This window comes from Microtus oregoni, unplaced genomic scaffold, assembly GCF_018167655.1.
Source record: "Microtus oregoni isolate MIOR12 unplaced genomic scaffold, Mior012 000010F_ref0000083, whole genome shotgun sequence".
NCBI lineage: Eukaryota > Metazoa > Chordata > Mammalia > Rodentia > Cricetidae > Microtus > Microtus oregoni.
This window is the reverse complement of record NW_024543069.1, coordinates 21,634,655-21,655,458: the sequence shown is the minus strand read 5'-3', so window position 1 is coordinate 21,655,458 and position 20,804 is coordinate 21,634,655. Positions and strand designations below refer to the sequence as shown.

The 20,804-nt window shown below is 34.4% G+C and overlaps 1 protein-coding gene across 7 annotated transcripts in view; it reads right to left on the bottom strand.

Annotated features, from left to right (window-relative positions):
• Nbea (neurobeachin) overlaps positions 1-20,804 on the bottom strand; it is a 494,166-nt gene that overhangs the window by 375,567 nt on the left and 97,795 nt on the right. For all 7 annotated transcript variants that reach the window (XM_041659254.1, XM_041659249.1, XM_041659252.1 and 4 more), the window contains exons 11-17: positions 19,040-19,148; positions 12,405-12,557; positions 11,138-11,306; positions 5,533-5,612; positions 3,423-3,485; positions 3,239-3,336; positions 1,916-2,008 (exon numbers count right to left, since the gene is read on the bottom strand). In XM_041659254.1, coding sequence (XP_041515188.1) covers positions 1,916-2,008; positions 3,239-3,336; positions 3,423-3,485; positions 5,533-5,612; positions 11,138-11,306; positions 12,405-12,557; positions 19,040-19,148 — 765 coding nt within the window. The remainder of the gene's footprint in view (positions 1-1,915; positions 2,009-3,238; positions 3,337-3,422; positions 3,486-5,532; positions 5,613-11,137; positions 11,307-12,404; positions 12,558-19,039; positions 19,149-20,804) is intronic.

The following is a 20,804-nucleotide window of genomic DNA, read 5'->3' as shown; positions in this document are numbered from 1 at the left end:
TTCATGTCTGGAAGAAATTGTCAGTTGTTTCAACATTTTAGAATTTTTCACTGATGTCTACTACAACACTAGAAATTTTCACAGGTTTGTGAAAGTATATCATGTTCATCTTACAGAGATACTTTTCATTTTGACTGTTGCAGACAGAGACAGGTGTAGTTAGTCTATCTCAAGGTTATAAATTACAAGTGTTTCTAAATTCTATTTTATTAACGCTTTAACCTCAACAATATAAAATATACTTCATCTTTCTTGGCTTGCATAATAATAAGTAAATCAAATATATAGAACATGATCTTACCTTTTTTGTTTTGTATTTATGTGGTCTTCCCTGTTCATTTTTTGATCTCTGTCTCAGTCATTTGATTATTATATATACAAACAGACCAAGTTTTACTTCTATAATTGACTATAACTTTTTCCTTAAAACGATTTTAATGTGTTTTACATTTACTTTACAAGTGATACCTATTGTTATATATGTCACATTTTAAGGTACATTTCACTTTTTGCTTAATATTTACATATTTACTTTTTAATTATATGTATGTTTATGTATCTCAGGGGGATATGCACCGGGGTGCAGGTGTTTAAGGAGGCCAGTGGCATCAGATTCCTTCGAGATGAAGTTGTAGGTGGTTGTAATGCACCTGAAAGGCATGTTGGGAATCGAACTCAAGTCTTCTGGAAACGCAGTAAAAGCTCTTAACCACTAAGCCATCTCTCCAATACCCTACATTTCATGTGTAAGAGTTCCACTGTATAAATTCATCTTGATTTTATTCACACAGATACTCAATATTTTGAAAGCTTTATAATTTTGTAAAAATACTAACGTTTCTAATTTAACACGGTAAATAATGCTCCAGTTTTTAGACAGCATTTCACAATTAACAGTCACAACAGTTGACTGTTTGCTGTCACTTGAATTCTGTCTCTCACCATTAAATGCTTAGGCATTTGACTTCCTGACTTACTCCATGCTCCTGTTTTCCTCAGTCTTCCCAAGTCACTCTACTTATGTCATCTCTGCATTTTTAGGTCATAAAAAAGGAAAATTCTAGTCTTCCTACTAACTAAAACACTTGTTTTCCTCTTATTTCTTTCTATTAAATTTATACAGTGTTAGTCAGCAGTAATTACTATTTTCCATTTATTCTAAATTGGCTGAACTCTGCATAAATTCCCCAAAATTATTCAAAGAAACAATTCCCTGTGTGCTCACGAATTTTGTGGTAGTATGCTTTTTGCTTCTAGTCTACAGTTGTGCTTTAAAGCAACATATGGCCAAGGTGATTTTTTTTTTTAAATTTAAACTTGGGCAAGAGACAAAATTGAAAACAAAATTGAGATTTGGAAAAATATCAGGCAGCAACGTTTACGGAAGTGCCAATAACTTTCATTTGCATAGAATACAGTCTTTAAAAGAATGCTGATATTCTGGAGAAGATAGACAACAGTTGCAGCTTACAGAAAAAGAATTTGAGGGAGTGTGTTATTGTAGGTTGTACAATCACAAAATATCAATGGGGCTCACTGTTAGAAAAGATTAAAAACAATTAAGTAAACTAGTACATCTCCTGGAGACGCAATGTATACAGCATTCCTGGTCACAGAAATTGTCACCGAAGTAATAGAGATGTGCACTTTATTTAACAAGTCTATTTCATTATATTCTTAAAATTCGTAGTTTACCTACACTAGAATGTAGAAATTAACTCTTACATAAATTGTGATCTTGTTCCATAATTTACTATTAATAAAACATTACTTTATAAAGATGCATCTATTATTTTTAACTTTTCCATAGTATACTTTTTATTAAACAAAATTTAATATGCTGAAAATGAAATACAAAACTCATGAAAAATTTTAGTAGCTATTTCTGTAATTCATTATGAAAACATCAACTTACTTGTGACCTAAATGCTTCAAAAAATACCCCAGAACTTTCAGTGCTTGTACCCAGATGCTTTCACTTTTAGAAGCCAACAATTTGTAGATCACCCTACAAAACAAATGATCTTTTAAGCACCTAACTAATATTACAAAAGAAACAGTACTTTACGAATACATTATAAGTATTGCTTTCCAGCACACTGAACAAAAAAGTATCACAATTCCTGGACCCATACTTAGACCATATCTCCACCGCTCTTAGGACTTTAACACCTGAACATGGTGACTTTATATTTTTTGTGACTGTTAAGTGAGCCACAGACTGACACCTACTTGTCATTTCTGTTAGGAAAATTTAGAGAGTATTATTAATAATAGAAAAGGACAGGCTCACAACACAGGGATAATACAGCAGGAGAAAAATCACATACAAATCCATTGGTAAATGCTGACATGTGATATAAATACTAATAATCCTCTCATACCTCTCAGGTTCACTGCATCCACAAGAAACACTTGTTTCAGGCCTTACAGATTTATTCTCATATTGCTAGCTGCACAGTTCAGAGGTGCATTATTACCAGGGCTTCTTATGTCCAACTAAACAAACAGCAAAACTGAGTCTGGAGATGTAGCTCAGTGGTAAGCTTTGTCTCCCGCATGTAATGCTGTGGGGTTGAGCCCCAGCATCAAAAGTAAAATAAAATAACAAGAATTAAATAAAATTTATTCTTTTTTTTTAACTTTTTGCTCATTTTGTTGAGACTGGAAAAAATTTGAAGGAAATCTCTATCTAGGAGCTAAATTATAGGTTTACGTTCGTAAGAATTCTAATCAAGAAAAATCTGTAATTCTCAGTACTAAACCACCACCTTCGTCTCAGGACATCATCTCTATATACTAATGGGTAAAATGATTTCTGATGCTCTCACTCATTAGTCTCTCCCTTTTCACTCATGTTGCTGACTGTAAAGCATTCAATACACACACACACACACACACACACACAGATACACATATATGAGCAAGATATTGAGCACTAAATCTGATTGGTCTGTCTTGTCTGTCTGTCTGTCTCTCTCTCTCTCCATAATTCTTTTCCATCTTCTTTTTCTGAAATGCACCGTATTTTTATTGTGCTCTTGCAAAAATAAATAAATGTGATTTTCCCACTAGGCAAGGTCTGCACAATTACTCAGCTTCAGACTTGAAACCATTTCTGTACAGTTCATTAACTCTCCGAGAATATGGGAACTGGCAGCTTTTCCCTTTTCTCCCTTCTTTTACTCAAAGAATAGTCTAGGGTGCACAACTAACACTACTGCTATTATGATCATACCTTATTCCATTTCTTTGATCAAAAGCTGGTATCATTGAGGCTGGGTGTTCTGACATTAAAGCCACTAATAACTGTAATACATCATGAATATTCTCATCCTGCATAATAGTAAATAACAGTAATTAGCTGAAATCATACTGTAAGTTTTGAATAATTAAAATGAAAGATGAAAAATATACTCTACCTCATGCATTGTAAGTAAATAATTTAATATACTCTGAAGTTCATCTTCTTTCACACCTCGATCCTAATTAAAAATATTTTGTCAGTTAATTAAAATCTGAAGTTAAGACTTTAAAGAAACGTATCAAAATCAATGACAGAGAAGTTAACAGAAATTTAAAAGCAATAAGTTCATTAAAATTTCCCCATGTTGAAATGCAAATCAAAACAACTTTGAGATATCATCTTACACCTGTCAGAATGGCTAAAGTCAAAAACACCAAGGATAACCTTTGCTGGAGAGGCTGTGGAGGAACGGGTACCCTCATCCATTGCTGGTGGGAATGCAATCTTGTGCAACCACTGTGGAAGTCAGTGTTTCGGTTTCTCAGGAAATTCGGGATCAACTTATCCCTGGACCCAGCAATACCACTCTTGGGAATATACCCAAGAGATGCTTTATCAAATGACAAAAGCATTTGTTCAACTATGTTCATAGCAGTATTATTTGTAATAGCCAGAACCTGGAAACAACCTAGATGCCCTTCAATGGAAGAATGGATGAAGAAAGTATGGAATATATACACGCTAGAGTACTACGCTGAGGTAAAAAACAATGACTTCTCGAATTTTGCATGCAAATGGATGGAAATAGAAAACACTATCCTGAGTGAGGTGTCCCAGACCCAAAAAGATGAATATGGGATGTACTCACTCATAATTGGTTTCTAGCCATAAATAAGGACCACGGAGTCTACAAGAGGTGAACCTAAAGAAGCTAAGTAAGAAGGTGAACCCAAGGAAAAACATATAGTTGTCCTCTTGGCTAAGAATCTTCATCTGGTGATGGATAGAGATAGAGACAGAGACCCACACAGGAGCACTGGACTGAGCTCCCAAGGTCCCAAGGAGGAGCAGAAGGAGGGAGAACATGAGCAAAGAATTCGGGACCACGAGGCGTGCATCCACCCACTGAGACAGTGGAGCTGATCTACGGGGAGCTCACCAAGGCCAGCTGGACTGTGACCGAAAAAGCATGGGATAAAACCGGACTCTCTGAACATGGCGAACAATGAGGGCTGATGAGACACCAAGGACAATGGCAGGGGGTTTTGATCCTACTTAATGTGCTGGCTTTGTGGGAGCCTAGCCAGTTTGGATGTTCACCTTCCTAGATATGGACGGAGGGGGGAGGACCTAGGACTTACCACAGGGCAGGGAACCCGGACTGCTCTGTGGACTGGAGAGGGAGGGAGGGGAGAGGAGTGGGGGGAGGGGGAGAAGGGTGGGAGGAGGGGGAGAAGGGTGGGAGGAGGGGGAGAAGGGTGGGAGGAGGGGAAGGGAAATGGGAGGCTGGGAGGAGGTGGAAACTTGTTTTTTTGTTTATGTTTTTTTTTCTTCTTTTCGCAATAAAAAAAAAATTCCTTGTATTTAAAAAGACAAAAAAATTTTCCCCATGTTTCATAATTTAAAATCTATTTTGTTTCTTTTGAGAAGTAACTACTTAAAATATTATAACTGTGTTTAATGTTTTAATAGAACGGAAACTATTAAAACTTAAGGTCAGGAGTGCTAGCACAAGTGTTTAGAATCAGATCTCAGGAAGCAGGTGGATCTCTGTAAGGTCAAAGCCAGAGAAGACTATGTAAACAAGGCCTCATCTCAACAAAAGAAGCTAGCAGATTGTGATGGCTTCACGTTACTGTGCTCTGTTATCTACTGCCTCCACAAGCCACGAAAACACAGGGTTTATGGGATCACCTTTGTGTGGTGTTGTTCAACTTTGCCTGTGCATTGTCTTAAAACCACCTTACTCTAGAAAACCCTCCAGGACAAAACTTTCCACAATCTTAGCTAAAATGGAACACATGCCATTTTTCAGAATAAAGTTTTCTGCTCAATTCTTTTTCATATGTTCCTTATCTTAATGGGCACATCTCTTTAGCACATCCGTACCACTTAACATGAGCCATCTTAATATTTGACCAAATTTAGGTGCAAAATGGCACTATTATAGCGTTTGTAGAGCAACATGAAAAAGCATTCTTAATAATTTAATGACAATAATATTTAAACTTTGACAATAGTTCCTTTTCACCAAATCATTGCGTTGTAAAACAAAGTTATCTTACCTTCAGAATGAGCTGCTTCAGAAAAAGCAGCATAAACGCCCGAAGTGATATGATCTCTTTCTGTGATGGCCGGGGACCATCTGGAAAGAAAATAAGCCATGTTTTAAATAAGATTAATGCAATTATATTTAAATTCTGTATAATTATTCATTAAATGTTTTCAAAGTCATAATTGTTACTGGTGATGTTTTACAATTTCAAAACTATAAGAATAAAATTAATTTTTAGGTTTTTGCAATCCCATATTATTTTCTGAATGTTAGATTTAGGAGAAAGAGCTGTTTTAACTTTCCAATATATCACTGCTATTAAAAAAATGCAAGTCAAAATATTAATAGAGATGCTTTTATTTATTTGTTTATTAACAAATTTTCTAATATTTCTCTGGACTGTAAACTTCTCCCCATTTATAGACTCTTCCTTTAATCCCATGCATCACATAGAAAATTGTACCACTTCCTCACAATTACTGTTTTTGCATCCTTTTTCCCCATGTGCAATGCACACTCTAATAGGCACCAACAAATGCTGAGTCAGTAAATGAATTCAAGCACGGGGAGTTAAAATACACTTATCAGTTCCAGCATTTCTATATGTAAAGGATTCATTTGTCAATGTCTAACTGCCAGTAAAAATGAGAATCTGAAAGGATCTGTACACTGTATGACATAATAAAATAGACTTTTAAAAGTATTTATTTATTTATTTATTTATTATGTGTACAATATTCTATCTACATGTATGCCTGCAGGCCAGAAGAGGGCACCAGACCTCATTACAGATGGTTTTGAGTCACCATGTGGTTGCTGGGAATTGAACTCAGGAGCTTTGAAAGAGCAGGCAATGCTCTTAACCTTAACCGCTCAGCCATCTCTCCAGCCCCTAAAAGAAACTTTTAAGCATAGCTAGACTCACAAAAGTTGTTTAAACATCAAGTGTTTCTTAAAGTAGCATGAATTGATGTCACTGCTTTTATACATTTTAAAAGCATAATTCCTTTGGGTAACCTTTATAACATATGATTATGCACTCACAAATATTTCATGCAGATTACTGCAATTGCAAGCAAACTGTCCCCCAGTGCATTCGTCTGTTATGAGAAACAAATCTGTTCCACATTTTCCAGGTGTTAGCCATATTTTTGCCCACTGTTATCAATCAATGGGAAAGCACCTAACCCTTCTTGATATATGACCATTACTTTCAAAAAGCCTGCCTCGTTGTGATCTATAAATACATCAAAGAATATACAATGTCTCAGGCTAGTTTTTACTTCATTGTAATGATTAAAACCATAGTATTGCTGTAATATAGGGCATGTTAAGACAAAATGTGTGTGAGCATATGTGAAGCAATGAGGCAGCACTTCAATAATTTAAACTGTAAACATGCAGTAATTGTTAGCAATAAATATGAATATATCACACTCCTTATAATGGAAACAGCATGCTAAAGAGAAACACACTTATGCTCATGTTATGTGTATGACATGAATCCATTTTTAGTAAAATTATAAGCAAAATATAAAATAAAAGATTTATTGGACAAATTTAAAATTAATTGCAGAACAAATCATAACTTATATCAGTGGGTTCTCACCTTCCTAACGTTGCAACCCTTTAATATAGTTTCTCATGTTGTGGTGACCCAAACCATAAAATCATTTCATTGCTACTTCATAACTAATTTTTCTACTATTATGAGTCATAATGTGGATATATGATATGTGATCCCTCTGAAAGGGTTGTGACCCACAGGTTGAGTACCACTGGCTTGCTGGGTAGTGGTGGTAAAGGCCTTTAATCCCACCACTCGGGAGGTAGAGGCAGGCAGAGTGAGTTCAAGGCCAGCCTGGCCTACAGAGTAAATTTCAGGACAGCCAAGGCTGTACAGAGAAACCTTGTCTTAAAAACCAAAAATTTAAAAAAAAAATAAAAAAAGAACCACTGGCTTTACACCATGCTTAAGACTGAGATAATGGTACAAATGTTAAAACACTGGTTTACCAAGGTAAAAGAAACAATATGTAAATACATTAATATATCTAATGACAGCCAGTTCCTACTATGGAGAAAAGGTTGCAAATACCAAAACCCTTAAAGTTGGGCTGGGCAACATGACTTTAACAGAGCATGGTGAGTATCCACAGCACTATGCACACATATAGTTGTATATCCTAGACCTATGAGTACCAAAAGAGGATACACAAAAACACAGCAGGTACAACTAACACTCATTATCTTAGTATCAAACACTTAATATTCATTAAGCAAGCAAGGAGTCTTTGGAGAACTAGGGTTAGGACAAGAAAGTTACAATAAGATCCAAGAATACTTTGTGTTGTACAGTAAGGAAATACTACAAAATTATGGATCTCTGCATAAAGGCACAACATTTCCTGTAAAGCTTCTTACTGGGCAAATCTGGAGGAATATAAGCATCAAAATATATACGCATACCATCAAGGGCAGTGCACTACTCTTTGCCAGGTCCTGCATCACCATGCTTCCATGTTGTACTGGACTATGCCATGGTCATTCATGTATAGCATGCTCATATGTGTTATGACATAAATCAACACAACTCACTGTATAAAACAGATTTTATGGCAACAGAAAACTAAAGTACAGGGCTCTTACACAGAAAGATACCAGCTGCTAATATAATACACTGAATAAAAGAAAAACTCAAGAGTCCATACTGATATAAAAAACATGAAAAACAAATACATACAGAAGAAAAGCACATCCTCTCTGATAGCAATATGCAAACTATTATGTTAGAAAGTATCACTCTTGACACCTGACAGGGTAAGATAAATTCCATCATAATTTATTTTGAAATAAGCTGAAGCTTTGTTGCAGAAGAGGATATGTACACAGTCTGAACAAGGAGACCAGACCCCAGAGAAGCATTCACAGTCAACACCACTATAAGTAAGTCAGCTAATCATCATGTATCTCCTTGACAGGAGAGGTTGAGACAGAAATGGAATTTCTGTGCTATTCCTATCAAAAATGAAAAGCCTGAGTCACCATGAATAAATATATACAAATCCAAAATCTGTCTGTGCTTTTCAAACATGTCAAGGCCATGAATGTGTACAGACTGCTCAAAGACTAAGTGGACATATATAAAGGAACACGAAAGTGACTAGGTTAAGGAAACACAACTGTCATGAAACTGGCATTTCGAGAAGGTAAGTATTATGTTTTCTAGAAGTGATACCTTTGAAGCAATTGATAAATATCTGAATGAGGGCTTTGAATTAGAAGCAGCACTGTATTAATGCTAATACTCTGATTCTTCTGGGTACCCCACTATGACTTAACAGAGCACCTTTATCTTTGGGGAAATAAACAGGGAAGCATTTGGGGTAGGGTAAGAAAACAAGTATTCTCTAATTCATTGTCAACTGATACAAAGAACAATGTATATACCTGAGTCATTCACAAAAAGATAACGAGAATGACAAATTTTTTGAGTCAGCATTTCAACTCTCAGGCTCTCCTGTGGGGGTGCAGATTGGTTTAATGTAGTAGAATAAAAAGATATATAAATGGAATAAATATGTAAGTATGCTTCAGTTTTTATATAACTCTTGATAAGTTTTTATGTTTTATAAAGTTATGCTTGTACAGCAAAGGCTAAACTGAATTATAATATAGTTTGCTTACAATAGAGAATACAATTTATCCTCTCAGTATGAGGGCTTCAGGCTCATTCAGGTTCTATGTCACACAGCTGTGACTCTAACTTCAGAGCAGCAGATGTGCAGCTCTTTGAGTTTTTACAGAACAAATAGGGATGATATGAACAACAACTACAATGTTATGTACGTACCTGAACATGTTTCTGTATCTCTAACTATATGACACACTATTAAAGATATTAACAAAGAGAGGATAACTCTGGGCATAAGCATCTCAAAAGTCACATGATAAACAGATCAGATGTGATCAGACATGACCATTAGTGACAATTATTGACTCCCATCATAAGATAAAAAGTATGGCTACCTAAATATTAGCATACTAATGCCATTTTCCCTTCTCAAAGAGATTGATGTAACTATAACAGCCAATATTACTATGAGCATCCTGAGAAGTCCTTATCACACACTGTTGGTGAAACTATATACTGGTAGGACATTTCAAAACTTAAACTATTTCTAATTAGCCTTTCGTGTCAATTCTAAACAAATCAAAGACAGTCACATAAATGGGAACAGGTCACCACATTTCTTAAGAAATAAAATTTAAAGCATATAACAGGAAGCATGATTAAAACTGGAAAAAGTTTGCGTCTGTAGAAAAGCTAAACCATTTTCATGTATGGACTCCCTACAGGGACAAGAGCTGCACTTTCAACAGTTCTTCCCATGCAGCGGACGAGGAATGTTTCTCTTTGGGATTATTTTGTATTCTAAAATTGTACTTTTGTATAATTAGAAACATGACTATATTCTTAAAACACAAAGGCAAACATATAAAACTTAAAGCAGTTTCTACAATACCCAGGTCAACCAGTATATCTGAAATGAAGTTTAAAAGCAGTCCAACTATGTTCATAGCAGCATTGCTTGTCATAGCCAGGACCTGGAAACAACCTAAATGCCACTCGACCAAAGAATCGATAAGGAGAATGTGGTACATTTACACAATGGAGTACTACACCGCAGTAAAAAATGACGACATCTTGAAATTTGCAGGAAAATGGATGGAGCTAGAAAATATCATATTGAGTGAGGTTACCCAGACCCAGAAAAACAATTATCATATGTACTCACTCATAAGTGCTTTTTAAACATAAAGCAAAGAAAGTCAGCTTTCAATTCACAAGAAGAATTCCAGAGAATCTAGACAACAATGAGAACCCTAAGAGAGTCATACATAGATCTAAAATACATGGGAAGTAGAAAAAAAACAAGATCTCCTGAGTAAATTGAGAGCATGGGAACCTTGGGAGAGGGTTGAAGAGGAGGGGAGAGAAAGGGAGGAGAGCAGAGAAGAATGTGGAGCTCAATAAAACCACTAAAAAATAATATTAAAAAAATTAAAAAGCAGTCCTACTACCTTAAAATTCAAAGTACTAGAAGACACTCATGGAAGCAGCCACATTTGCCCACTTTTAATATTATGACTGTATCTTCCAGAGTGCCCCATAAAAAGCATCTATATTAAAATGAAGTGCATTTAAAAATATGAGTTTATTCTAAAATATTTTAACACTGTAACATTCTTAACACAATTAATTTGTGTATGGGGGATTCACACATGACATAGCACGGAGCTCAGTGAATAACTAGTAGGAATCAGTTCTTTCCTTCCATCTTAAGGGAGCCTGAAGATATTATGAGAATTTGAGGTAAGTGTCTGTAAGCACTGAGCTGTCTCACTGAACCTAGATATCTCTCTCTCTCTCTCTCTCTCTCTGTCACCTCTCTATCTTCTCTCCCATATGCAACTTCTAAGATAATAATTCTACCTCGTAAGAAATCAAAGAGCTAAAAAAATAACTGTGGTTATGCACATGTGTCCACTGTACTTGTACCCAGGATCCAAACAAACACATTGAAATGGAAATCGATGGCAGGGGTGCTTACCCAATCCTTTAGGTGTAATGCCACTGCTGTCAGCAGGATTAATGACCCAGTAGTAATATTTTAATGTGTGCATTAATTGCAATACTGTCCCAACTCTTCGTATGGTGGTATAAATGGTAGCAGTTCCAATAAACTCAGCAGACAAGTAAGTATATAGGGAAAGTTGAACCTAATATATAATCACAGTAAGTTTAAAGTGTTTATTAAATATAAATTTCACTTTAACTCAAATGCATAGTTAAATACAATTTACTATGTGATTTTAAATAACTTTTCTTAATATCCATTTACATCTTAAAAAAATAATCAAAACAAACAGCCAACAAAACTGATTTCAATAAAGATAATCCACATGACCCAATTAGGAAAGAAGGTTCTCATCTAAGGATAATAGCCACTATCAATTATAACTGAGACTTTAATTGGTGCTAATCTTAGAAGAAATAAAATGATGGAGCTATGGAGGCTGTCTGGAAAGCTCTTAAGGAAAGGAGCACACTCTTTTCCATAGGAACAGCTGCAGTGCATCAGAGAACACATACTGCCATAACACACGCCAAAGGTTGTGGAACTCTACTTTCTTCATGTATTGCCACCATACAGAGATATTTAGATTTTGACCATGTAAACATGATAATCAAGCTAATTTATTAGAAGGGGGAAAATGATTAGCTGTGGATTTAGTGCCATAAATAATGAAATAAGCTTTATGAAAACCAAAAATGAAACATTACTCACTCAGTTGTGTCAAAGATTTAAAAGCTACAAAAGACAACCAAAATCACTTTATTCTTCATACAGATTTAAGTTAGGATAAGTTATGAATAAATTCAATTATGTAAGGCTTTTATGTAAATTTCTAGAAAAACACTGTGGCTTCTGTATATGTTTATTTTAAAATATTTATGTCATAAAATATCTGAGTTCAAAATGAAAGCAACTTCCCAGTCTAAATGAGCAGTGTTCTAGTCTCCTTTCCTGGTCTTTCAATAGAGGTCAAGTTTCTCTCGGCTGACAAGGCGTAAATCCTATCTAATAACAAAAAATGTAGCTGTATTCCAAGTTTAATGTTTAAATATAGTTTCTTTGTATATAGTATAATTTACATAATCAAATTTTTATCTCTGCCTCACACTGACTAGAAAATAAGCAAAAAACCTTGAATATTTTCAACTGGATACATTAGATTCAATAACTATAAGCTGTATTATTAATTTTACTTTATAACATTAAAATAAAATTAAATGAATGAACCTAAAATACAGACCTTTGCAGGTGTGTGTATCCAGATGGCTGGGTTGAATAAAATATGGTCACAAAGTTGCTTCAATAGTGGTGCTCCATGAGATAAGCCATCAAGGTATTTTGCAAATGATAAAAACTGTTCCAGCACAGCTCTGGTTATATGAACTCTTGATGACTAAAGGCAGAAACAGAGAGTCTATCTAGAAATATCTGTGATATCAAATTATACATTGTTTTTAGAAATAATTCAAATCGTCCCAAAAGTTTAAATTAAAAGCACAAAAGTATATATTGTCTCATTTAGTAAAAATGTAATTAGATGAAGTTTTATGCTATTCCTTTGAGTGACAGCTTGTTATCTAGTCTCTGTCCAGGAGAATTACAGATAAGTAACTCTTTTCAATAGAAAGAAGTAAGTTATGAAAAAGAATCCAAAAACTGGCAGAAGATACTAGAGAAATTAGATTAAAATAATTGTAATAAATTAGAAAAAGAGTGCCTTTTTTCAAAATCACTTCACAACAAGCACAATAGAACCCGATGTTCAATTTCTCTAGGCATTTTCAACACGGACAAATGCAGTTTGCCTGCCTCAACACAAACCTGCCTGGCCTGGCCATTGTAAAAATTAGACCCGACTTTTCTGGACACAGTGTTCTTATTTGGTGTCATGATTCTCAGATTGATCTGGACACCTTTGCTTAAATATGACTTTTTTTTTGTCCTCCTTTCACTACAATTAAAGTATCTCTTTTGATGACACTCTGACCTTCTTCACATAACATTTTTAGACAGAGTATTCCCATCACAAACACTCAATTGCTAAGACCATATATGAGTTATCACTAAACACAGCTAAACAACAGACCTCCTGAAACTCATACCAATTCTTCAAGATGGCTTGATAAAATAGGCACTCTCCTATAAAATTGATGAAAATTTAAAATACAGCCCGCCTAAAGAGAGACAGCCTATAAGGGAATGGCATAGATTTTGAAAGCGTATAATGAAAATAATGTTTTAAAAGGTGTCCTGACTTTTAAACTAATCAAGTACTATAAAAATGTTTTATATACCAATTCTGAAGTATAGATATAATGATTCTTGAGTTATAGTTTATTTGGCCAATGCTACACTGTAATATAATTTCAGACAAAAATGTGGCATATTGCTCTTCAGAAAAACTCAGTATAAACTCAAATGCTGAAACGTTGCCAACGCCAACAAGCATTACGACCATATTCATCTGATAATAATCTCTAGTTTACAGATTAGGTTTTGAACTTGCCATGAAAGGCATCCTCAAGAGTATCATATTGAGCCTTTACACAGAGATGCTTGTCATTTTATGCTCATTAATACTACTGAAGAACAGTTAAAACTAAAGATACACACATGATCTTTACAAAAAAAAATTTCAAAACTGAGTTTTGTTGGCTACTAAAAGTTTTCCATGTGTACAATGAACCTTCTCTGCAATAGCATTCACTTTCACCTGTGGATGGAATGTACTCATTATGTCTTGATCCTCTAAGTTATCTGGGCAACTTTCTTTCCTTTTATCTTCTAGTCCCTTCTCTAATTGCTCATTAAATGTTTATTTAACAATATTCATATTAAATTTAAAAATGTAAGCAAGAACAGAAAAAATAAACTGGGAGATTAGAAAAGATAAAAAGAAACCTAAACTTCAATTAACTACTTTACATTTTTTTCTGTTTTGCAATGTTTTCATTTTAACAAGCAAAATAATCTTTTAAAAAAGTACAGTTATAGTGATATTTAGCTCAGTGGTAGAGTGTTCTCTTTGCATGTGTAAGACATTTGGAAAAACACACATACTAAAGAGATTTATACTTGGACAATTAATAGGAATATATCTTAGGCAGAAGCATCACAATGTGAATGTCATAGAAATATAAACTTTTGGTTTTGAGTCACATAACATGAGACTATTTTAATTTATTTATTGTTCATGCATTTCTCAATGTATTTTAATCCTTGTCACCACCATCACCATATCACATCCCAATCCTTCTTACACAAGGTCAGGGAAAACAGCTGTGAAACAGTGTTTTCTGGACATGAACGGCCAATATACTCACGATCACATACTTATGAACTATATGAGGCCAGTGCTATGCATACATGTAGTATCAGCTGAAGGCTAAGGGAGGATAATGATGGGTTCTGGAATATTCTGTCTAGAGAGTTGTTTCAAAAGAAAAGAAATGAAGGCGCCTGGGGAGGAGGCTTACTGATTGTGCATCCAGAAACCCAGGTTCATTTCCCAACGATTACATGGTAATCAAAATTGTTTGTAACTCCAGTTCCAGAGGATCTCTTCTTGCCATTGTAGGCACCAGGTATACAACTGGTACAAAGATACATATGCAGGTAAAACATCCATATACTAAATAAATAAATCTTTAAAAAAAGGAAGGGAGGAAATAGAAAGGAAGGGGAGGGGAAGGCTATGTAACACATTAAATATATAGGTAAATATATTTGGAAATAGAATATGATATATTAGAAGAAACAACTGCAGTATCCACTCTGAAGTAACTAAACAGCAAATAATATCACTGAATTCTTTAAAAAGCAACTTATGCTGAATAAAACAGTATTTATCCAACAGGATGTAATGGCTTAGCAGAAATTTTTACTTTATTGCAAAAACCATTCAATACATAAAAACATGCATTGTTGTATGTTACATAACTGTGGGAATTATTTTAATTGGTAAACATGTATCATAAATAATTGAACCTTTGTACCAAGGTTCAATTCCTAAGATACCAAGGGTGAGGTCCACAAACCCAACTAAATCACATTTATCTAATGTTGGGGAACAGGTGACAATTTATTTTATAGATTAAACATCAAACTCTAGCATTTTCATTAGAGGGCAAGACCTAGGCTGACAGATCTACTACAAGAAAAGAACCATGTATGGATGCAAAATAGAAAACTTATCTTTCTACCTAGATGTGAGGGTATAGAGCAAAAACAGCTGTAGGATAAGGCAATCCTGGAGACAGCATAAAAGAGACATAGACAAACCTGGTGTCTGATACCATTAAAGACTTACATAATCAAGCCTAACACTGAATTAACTATTTAGATGGCTCTGTAACTTTTCTTTTCACTGTATTTGAGAAATTTTCTTGCCTGTTGGTTTCCAGCTAAAAGTTTAACTAGTTTGATCCATCAGCAGGTTATTAATGGACAGAAAGCAAATGAAGTGGGGACATAGTTGTACAAATAAATATACTATTACTTTATTGAAGACATAAATCCACTCAAATACAACACTCTTCTGAGTTATACTAAATAATAATTCTTGCCATTGTACAGACCTAGCCAATTCCCTAAATAAAGCTTGCAACTTACTTCTTAAATAGCCAGATACTAAATTTTTGTTAATAACTCAAGTTGGATGTTCTGTCAACTTCTTGCCAAGATGAAGACTGATAAGCTATTGATACCATTTGGATGTGAAGTATTGTCCATTCTCCTAGCTGGGAACACTATTATAAAAGCACTATTATAAAAGCTGAAAGCACTATTATAGTAAAAGGCAAAAGATTTATACGATCTGAAGAGAAACCAGATTATTGGGAGCACTATTATAAAAGGCGTTAGAAAGGTCACAAAAAGCATCTAACTCTAAGTAGTCACCACAGGTAAGCCCGACAAGGACGCAAAGGATTCATACATGCAGAAGAAAAGTACCGGAAGAGTGAAGCAAAAGGCCAGCCCGGGCGTGCACACATTTACTGCTAGGAAAAAGGCAAAGAGGGATGATACAGTGAAGTCAAGGAGAAGGGTAAAATATGTCAGAGGTATGAGATTAACAATTCAGTCAAATAAGAAGTAAGATCATTTAAAGAAGTAATGTGAGTGTAAGACAGACTATGTAAATATCCTGGTCAGTTTTAGCCATCACCCTGAAACAGCCTAGAGTCATAGGAAAGTAGTCTCAATTGATGCCTGCCAATATGATTCTTCCCTGTGGACATGCCCATGGGAAATTATGGTGACCTTTAATTGATACAGGAGGTCCCAGCTCACTGTGAGTGGCACCATTACCTGGGCAGGTAGTCCTGGGCTATAAAGAAGGCTAGTCAAGCATGAGTCTAAGCCATTCACCTAGCCAACCTAGCATGTATTCTTTTTTTCATGGTTTCTGCTTCAAGTTCCTGCCTGAGTTCCTTCCCTCGCTGACTCAATGGTAGGCAGGAACCCTAAAGTGAAAATAAGCCCCTTTCTTCCTTAACTTTATTTGTTCACTATTTTATCACAGCAACAGATTTAAAACCAGAAAAGTAACTAATGTGGAAAAAGGATGATGCTGGGAATAAAATGGTATCCATTCATGGTAAGGAGAGTAAGGAGTAGGAAATAGCAATACTCTTAATTTTAAATTTTAAAAATGTATTTATTGCATTTTTGTGTGACTGGTTTGTCTACATGTATATATGTATACTACATGCATGCCCAGTGATCAGTAAGTCAGAAGAGGGCTTTTGGGTCCCCTAGAACTGGAATTATGGGTGATTACAGACCACCATCTAGGTACTAAGAACTTAACCTGGGGCTTCTGCAAAAGAACTAAGTGTTCTTAACCAATAAGATATCTCTCTGGTCCCTGATATTGGATACATTCTGACGGCTAAAATAATTATTGAGTGTTTGGGTTTAGTGTGGGAAAAACCATAGTCAAAATGGATTAAAGTATTAGGTTTAGCTAAATGATTACAGCATTAAATAAGATAAAAAAGGACAATAGAACACATGAGAGAAAAAGCAGACTCAATATTTTGGCTAATGAAATTTGTGCAGAAGAGTGGACATCATAGTGGAACTTGAATGAAAGAGACATGAGAATAATAAGTATCTAAAATTAAAGAAACCAAATGGATGATCTTAATTGAATGACTTACAGAAGAAAAGGTTTTCAGGAAGAAGACCAGCAGGTGAACACAGACTTAGGAGTAAAGGTAGGAATAAAAACATGCAAGAACAGGAAATAGAGAAACTGACACAAAATTGAAATAAGGCATTGCTGGAATGTAATGTTGTAGCTGTTATCAAAGTGAAGAAAATCTAAATAAGCAAGCATCAAAACAAGGTCTGAGAAGGAAAGGTTTCAGCAATATGAATGCAAGTATGGTGATAATCTTACTGGAACAACATATTTACAAGTAAATGGAAGTTTTCTATTTGGAGATTAATGACTATGGTTAACAAAGTAAGAAATAAATTAGAATTTATTAATAATTATAATTATTAAATGCACTGTCCATGAGATCAGTAATAAGAGTTGTCTATTATTCAACTTCTAGTCAACCCTGCAGCAGAAGTCTCAGATAGTACAATAAAGCAACAAGAAAAACAGAGACAGTTATCAGAAAAGAAATTAAGTCATCAGTTTTCGATATTACTTTTACAAACAAAATTTTAAAGCATCTAAAAAAAGGTCTATAATAAATGAAGGAGTAGCAATAGCAATACAAGTTTGGACTAATCAATAATTATATTTCTATATTCATGAAAAGTCAAAAACTAAACACATGATTAAGACATGAAATAACATTTTTGATAAGAATAAATCCATCAAAAAACAGGTAATTTTCTACACACAAAAAAGAAGGCATCGTAAAGAATTAAAAAGATGAAATAAATATGTGAAGGGTTTAATAAGAAGATCACTATAACAAAATGAAACTGCTTGTTTTGTGAGAAATGATAATTTGATATAGGTGAAACTACAAAGACAAAGGCGTTAGGCAATCTTAAAGAGTAATAAGTTTGGATGCTCAACTTACAAGACCTGGATGGAGGTGGGGGGTTCCTTGGACTTCCCACAGGACAGGGAACCCTGATTGCTTTTCGGGCTGAGGGGGGGGGGACTTAATTAGGGGAGGGGGAGGGAAATGGGAGGCGGTGGCTGGGAAGAGACAGAAATCTTTAATATATAAATAAATTTAAAAAAATAAAATAAAATAAAATAAGGACTGCATTATCAGCTACTAAAATGTACCAAGAAACTATACGAAAGTTGTGTACTGCCTAAAAAAAACAGAAAACAAAATCTTACTCATAAGGTCCCTGTTTTACTGTTTTGTAGCATAGCAGAAAACTATCTTTTCAAATAAACGTATTAGCTGGATACGAGTACTTGTACTCAAGAATGTTGTTATATTCCAGTAAACCCACTGTAGACAATGCGGTATAAGTCAAGAATGCATTGAATTTACCTAATATACTAGAATCTTAGCTTAACACATGCTCACACTTCAAAACTTGCCTTTTCCCCTCATAACTATTGGTCACTGAAAGTTGTAACTTGTGGTCATTCTTTGTAGCACTAGGATGAGGAAAATCCCAGACTAATCTCAAACTTATTATGCTCCTGCCTCAGTTTCCCTAGGCTTGGGAGAGAATTTGTCTCCAGTTTCTACTTTCATTCACAATTTCTTAATTTGATGTCAATGCTTACATTCAAAGCATAATATAAAATGTTCTTTAATTATCACACAGTATTACCACTGAAAGATCAAAGGGTAACTAAGGAAATATGATTAGAGATTGTCAACTGTTCCAGTGGCAGAAGCTACATACAAAAGCCATCAACACATATGTATCGCTTACCTTTTCAAGTAAGTAGCCGATGACTAAAAAGCCTTTTCCACCCAGCATCTGTTCTTGCATGGCTACTGAACTTTTAAGTAGTTCAACGAGGAATGCCAAAAGAGTAGCACTGTGTGTAAAGTACAAATAATTTCATTTTGTAGCCATTAAATATTTATTATAAACAAAGTGCTCCATTTGATATGCCAAAGAATAAGAAACATTCAAATTAATTTCTATTTTGTTAAAAAATATTATAGGGCTTTTAATACACAAATATGTAGTGGGAGAGAATTTGCTTCCCACAAGCAGGAGAAGATGCGATTAGTTTTATCCTTCAAATGAATAACAGTAAACTAAAAAATAACTACGTAATTTATATCTCAGTTAAACATAAAAAGCGTCTATACATATATTAAAAACAAATTCCTACTTTAAGTGAACCTGGCAAAAGAAACATATCACTATTCTACAATATATACCCTATCATAATATTGTATTTAAAAACAGGCTATAAACTTTTAATATGCACAGGAAATTGTTTGTGAAGAAGATGCTTGTTGTTAAACTAACTTATTTTAGAACTACTGTTTATAAGCAAGCACTTGCTTCATATATAAAGGTCAGCCAGAGAAATTTCAAACACCACTGATGTCCACGCATGCCCTCAGAAAAATTCATGAGAGCAAAGTAAAGACCCATATATTATAGAAATGAGAAACTGCTAAAATTAATTAATTACACAATACTCACAAACATAAAATCAGATAACGGTAGGTACCAGACAATGAAAAGCACTTGGTATATACACTGAATGAATAAATGAGGAAACAAAAGAAAAGTGATTGCAATGAATTAAGCTTTGATAATGTATTTCTTCATAAGTTAGAGATATATTTTCAACCAGCATAAAACATAAATGAAAATATACACCTTTCATTATGTGTGTTTAATGCAGTTATAAGTTATAAGAAATTGCCATATACTAGACCTTATCAGGAACTAAACTGACATCTATCTGAAATGTTTTATAATATGCCTTACGTCGCCTATTTATAAAGAAACACAGCAGTACTCATTCTTAAAAATATTTAAGAAAATTTGATAAAGAGGAAAGATTATTAAAGAAATCTAATTAACTGGGTTTTGACTTACTTTAGCTCTCCTGGTTTCAATAGTATTGACAACACACTTCTCCAGTAATTTGAATTATTTATATTCATTTATTGGTTAGAATAAAAAAATCTCATAACTATGAGTAACAACAAAATGATCATTACCATTATTATAAAATTGATGATTAAACAAACTACTTGATATTCTGAAAAACATACTACCCAGAAATAAAGTACTTCATCACAGTAAATAAAAACTCAATCACATTAGCTAGTTCTACATCCTTAAACCACACACACACAAAAATGAAAGTTAGTATTACCAACCAGTGATAGTCTTTTTACTTTGTCCTTGAGCTAAAGGTACGTATTTAAAAAAAAAAACAAACAAACAAAAAAAAAAACCACTAGAAAGGACTCCCTTGGGATTCTGCAAAGAAGCTATTAAGCAATCTAGTTGATTTTAAATGGATTGGGACACTAGTCAAGTCCACTCACAAATAACTGCTTAAGTCTTCTATTACATATAACACTTCTGTTTAAATGTTGGAAAATAAAGAAAGCTACTGCATAGACAGTCCACAATTTTCAAACCTATTCATTGAATTTCACAGTCACATGAGTTAGGGAAGTGGGTTCCTAAGCATCAGAACTGTCAAAAGGGAAGACTC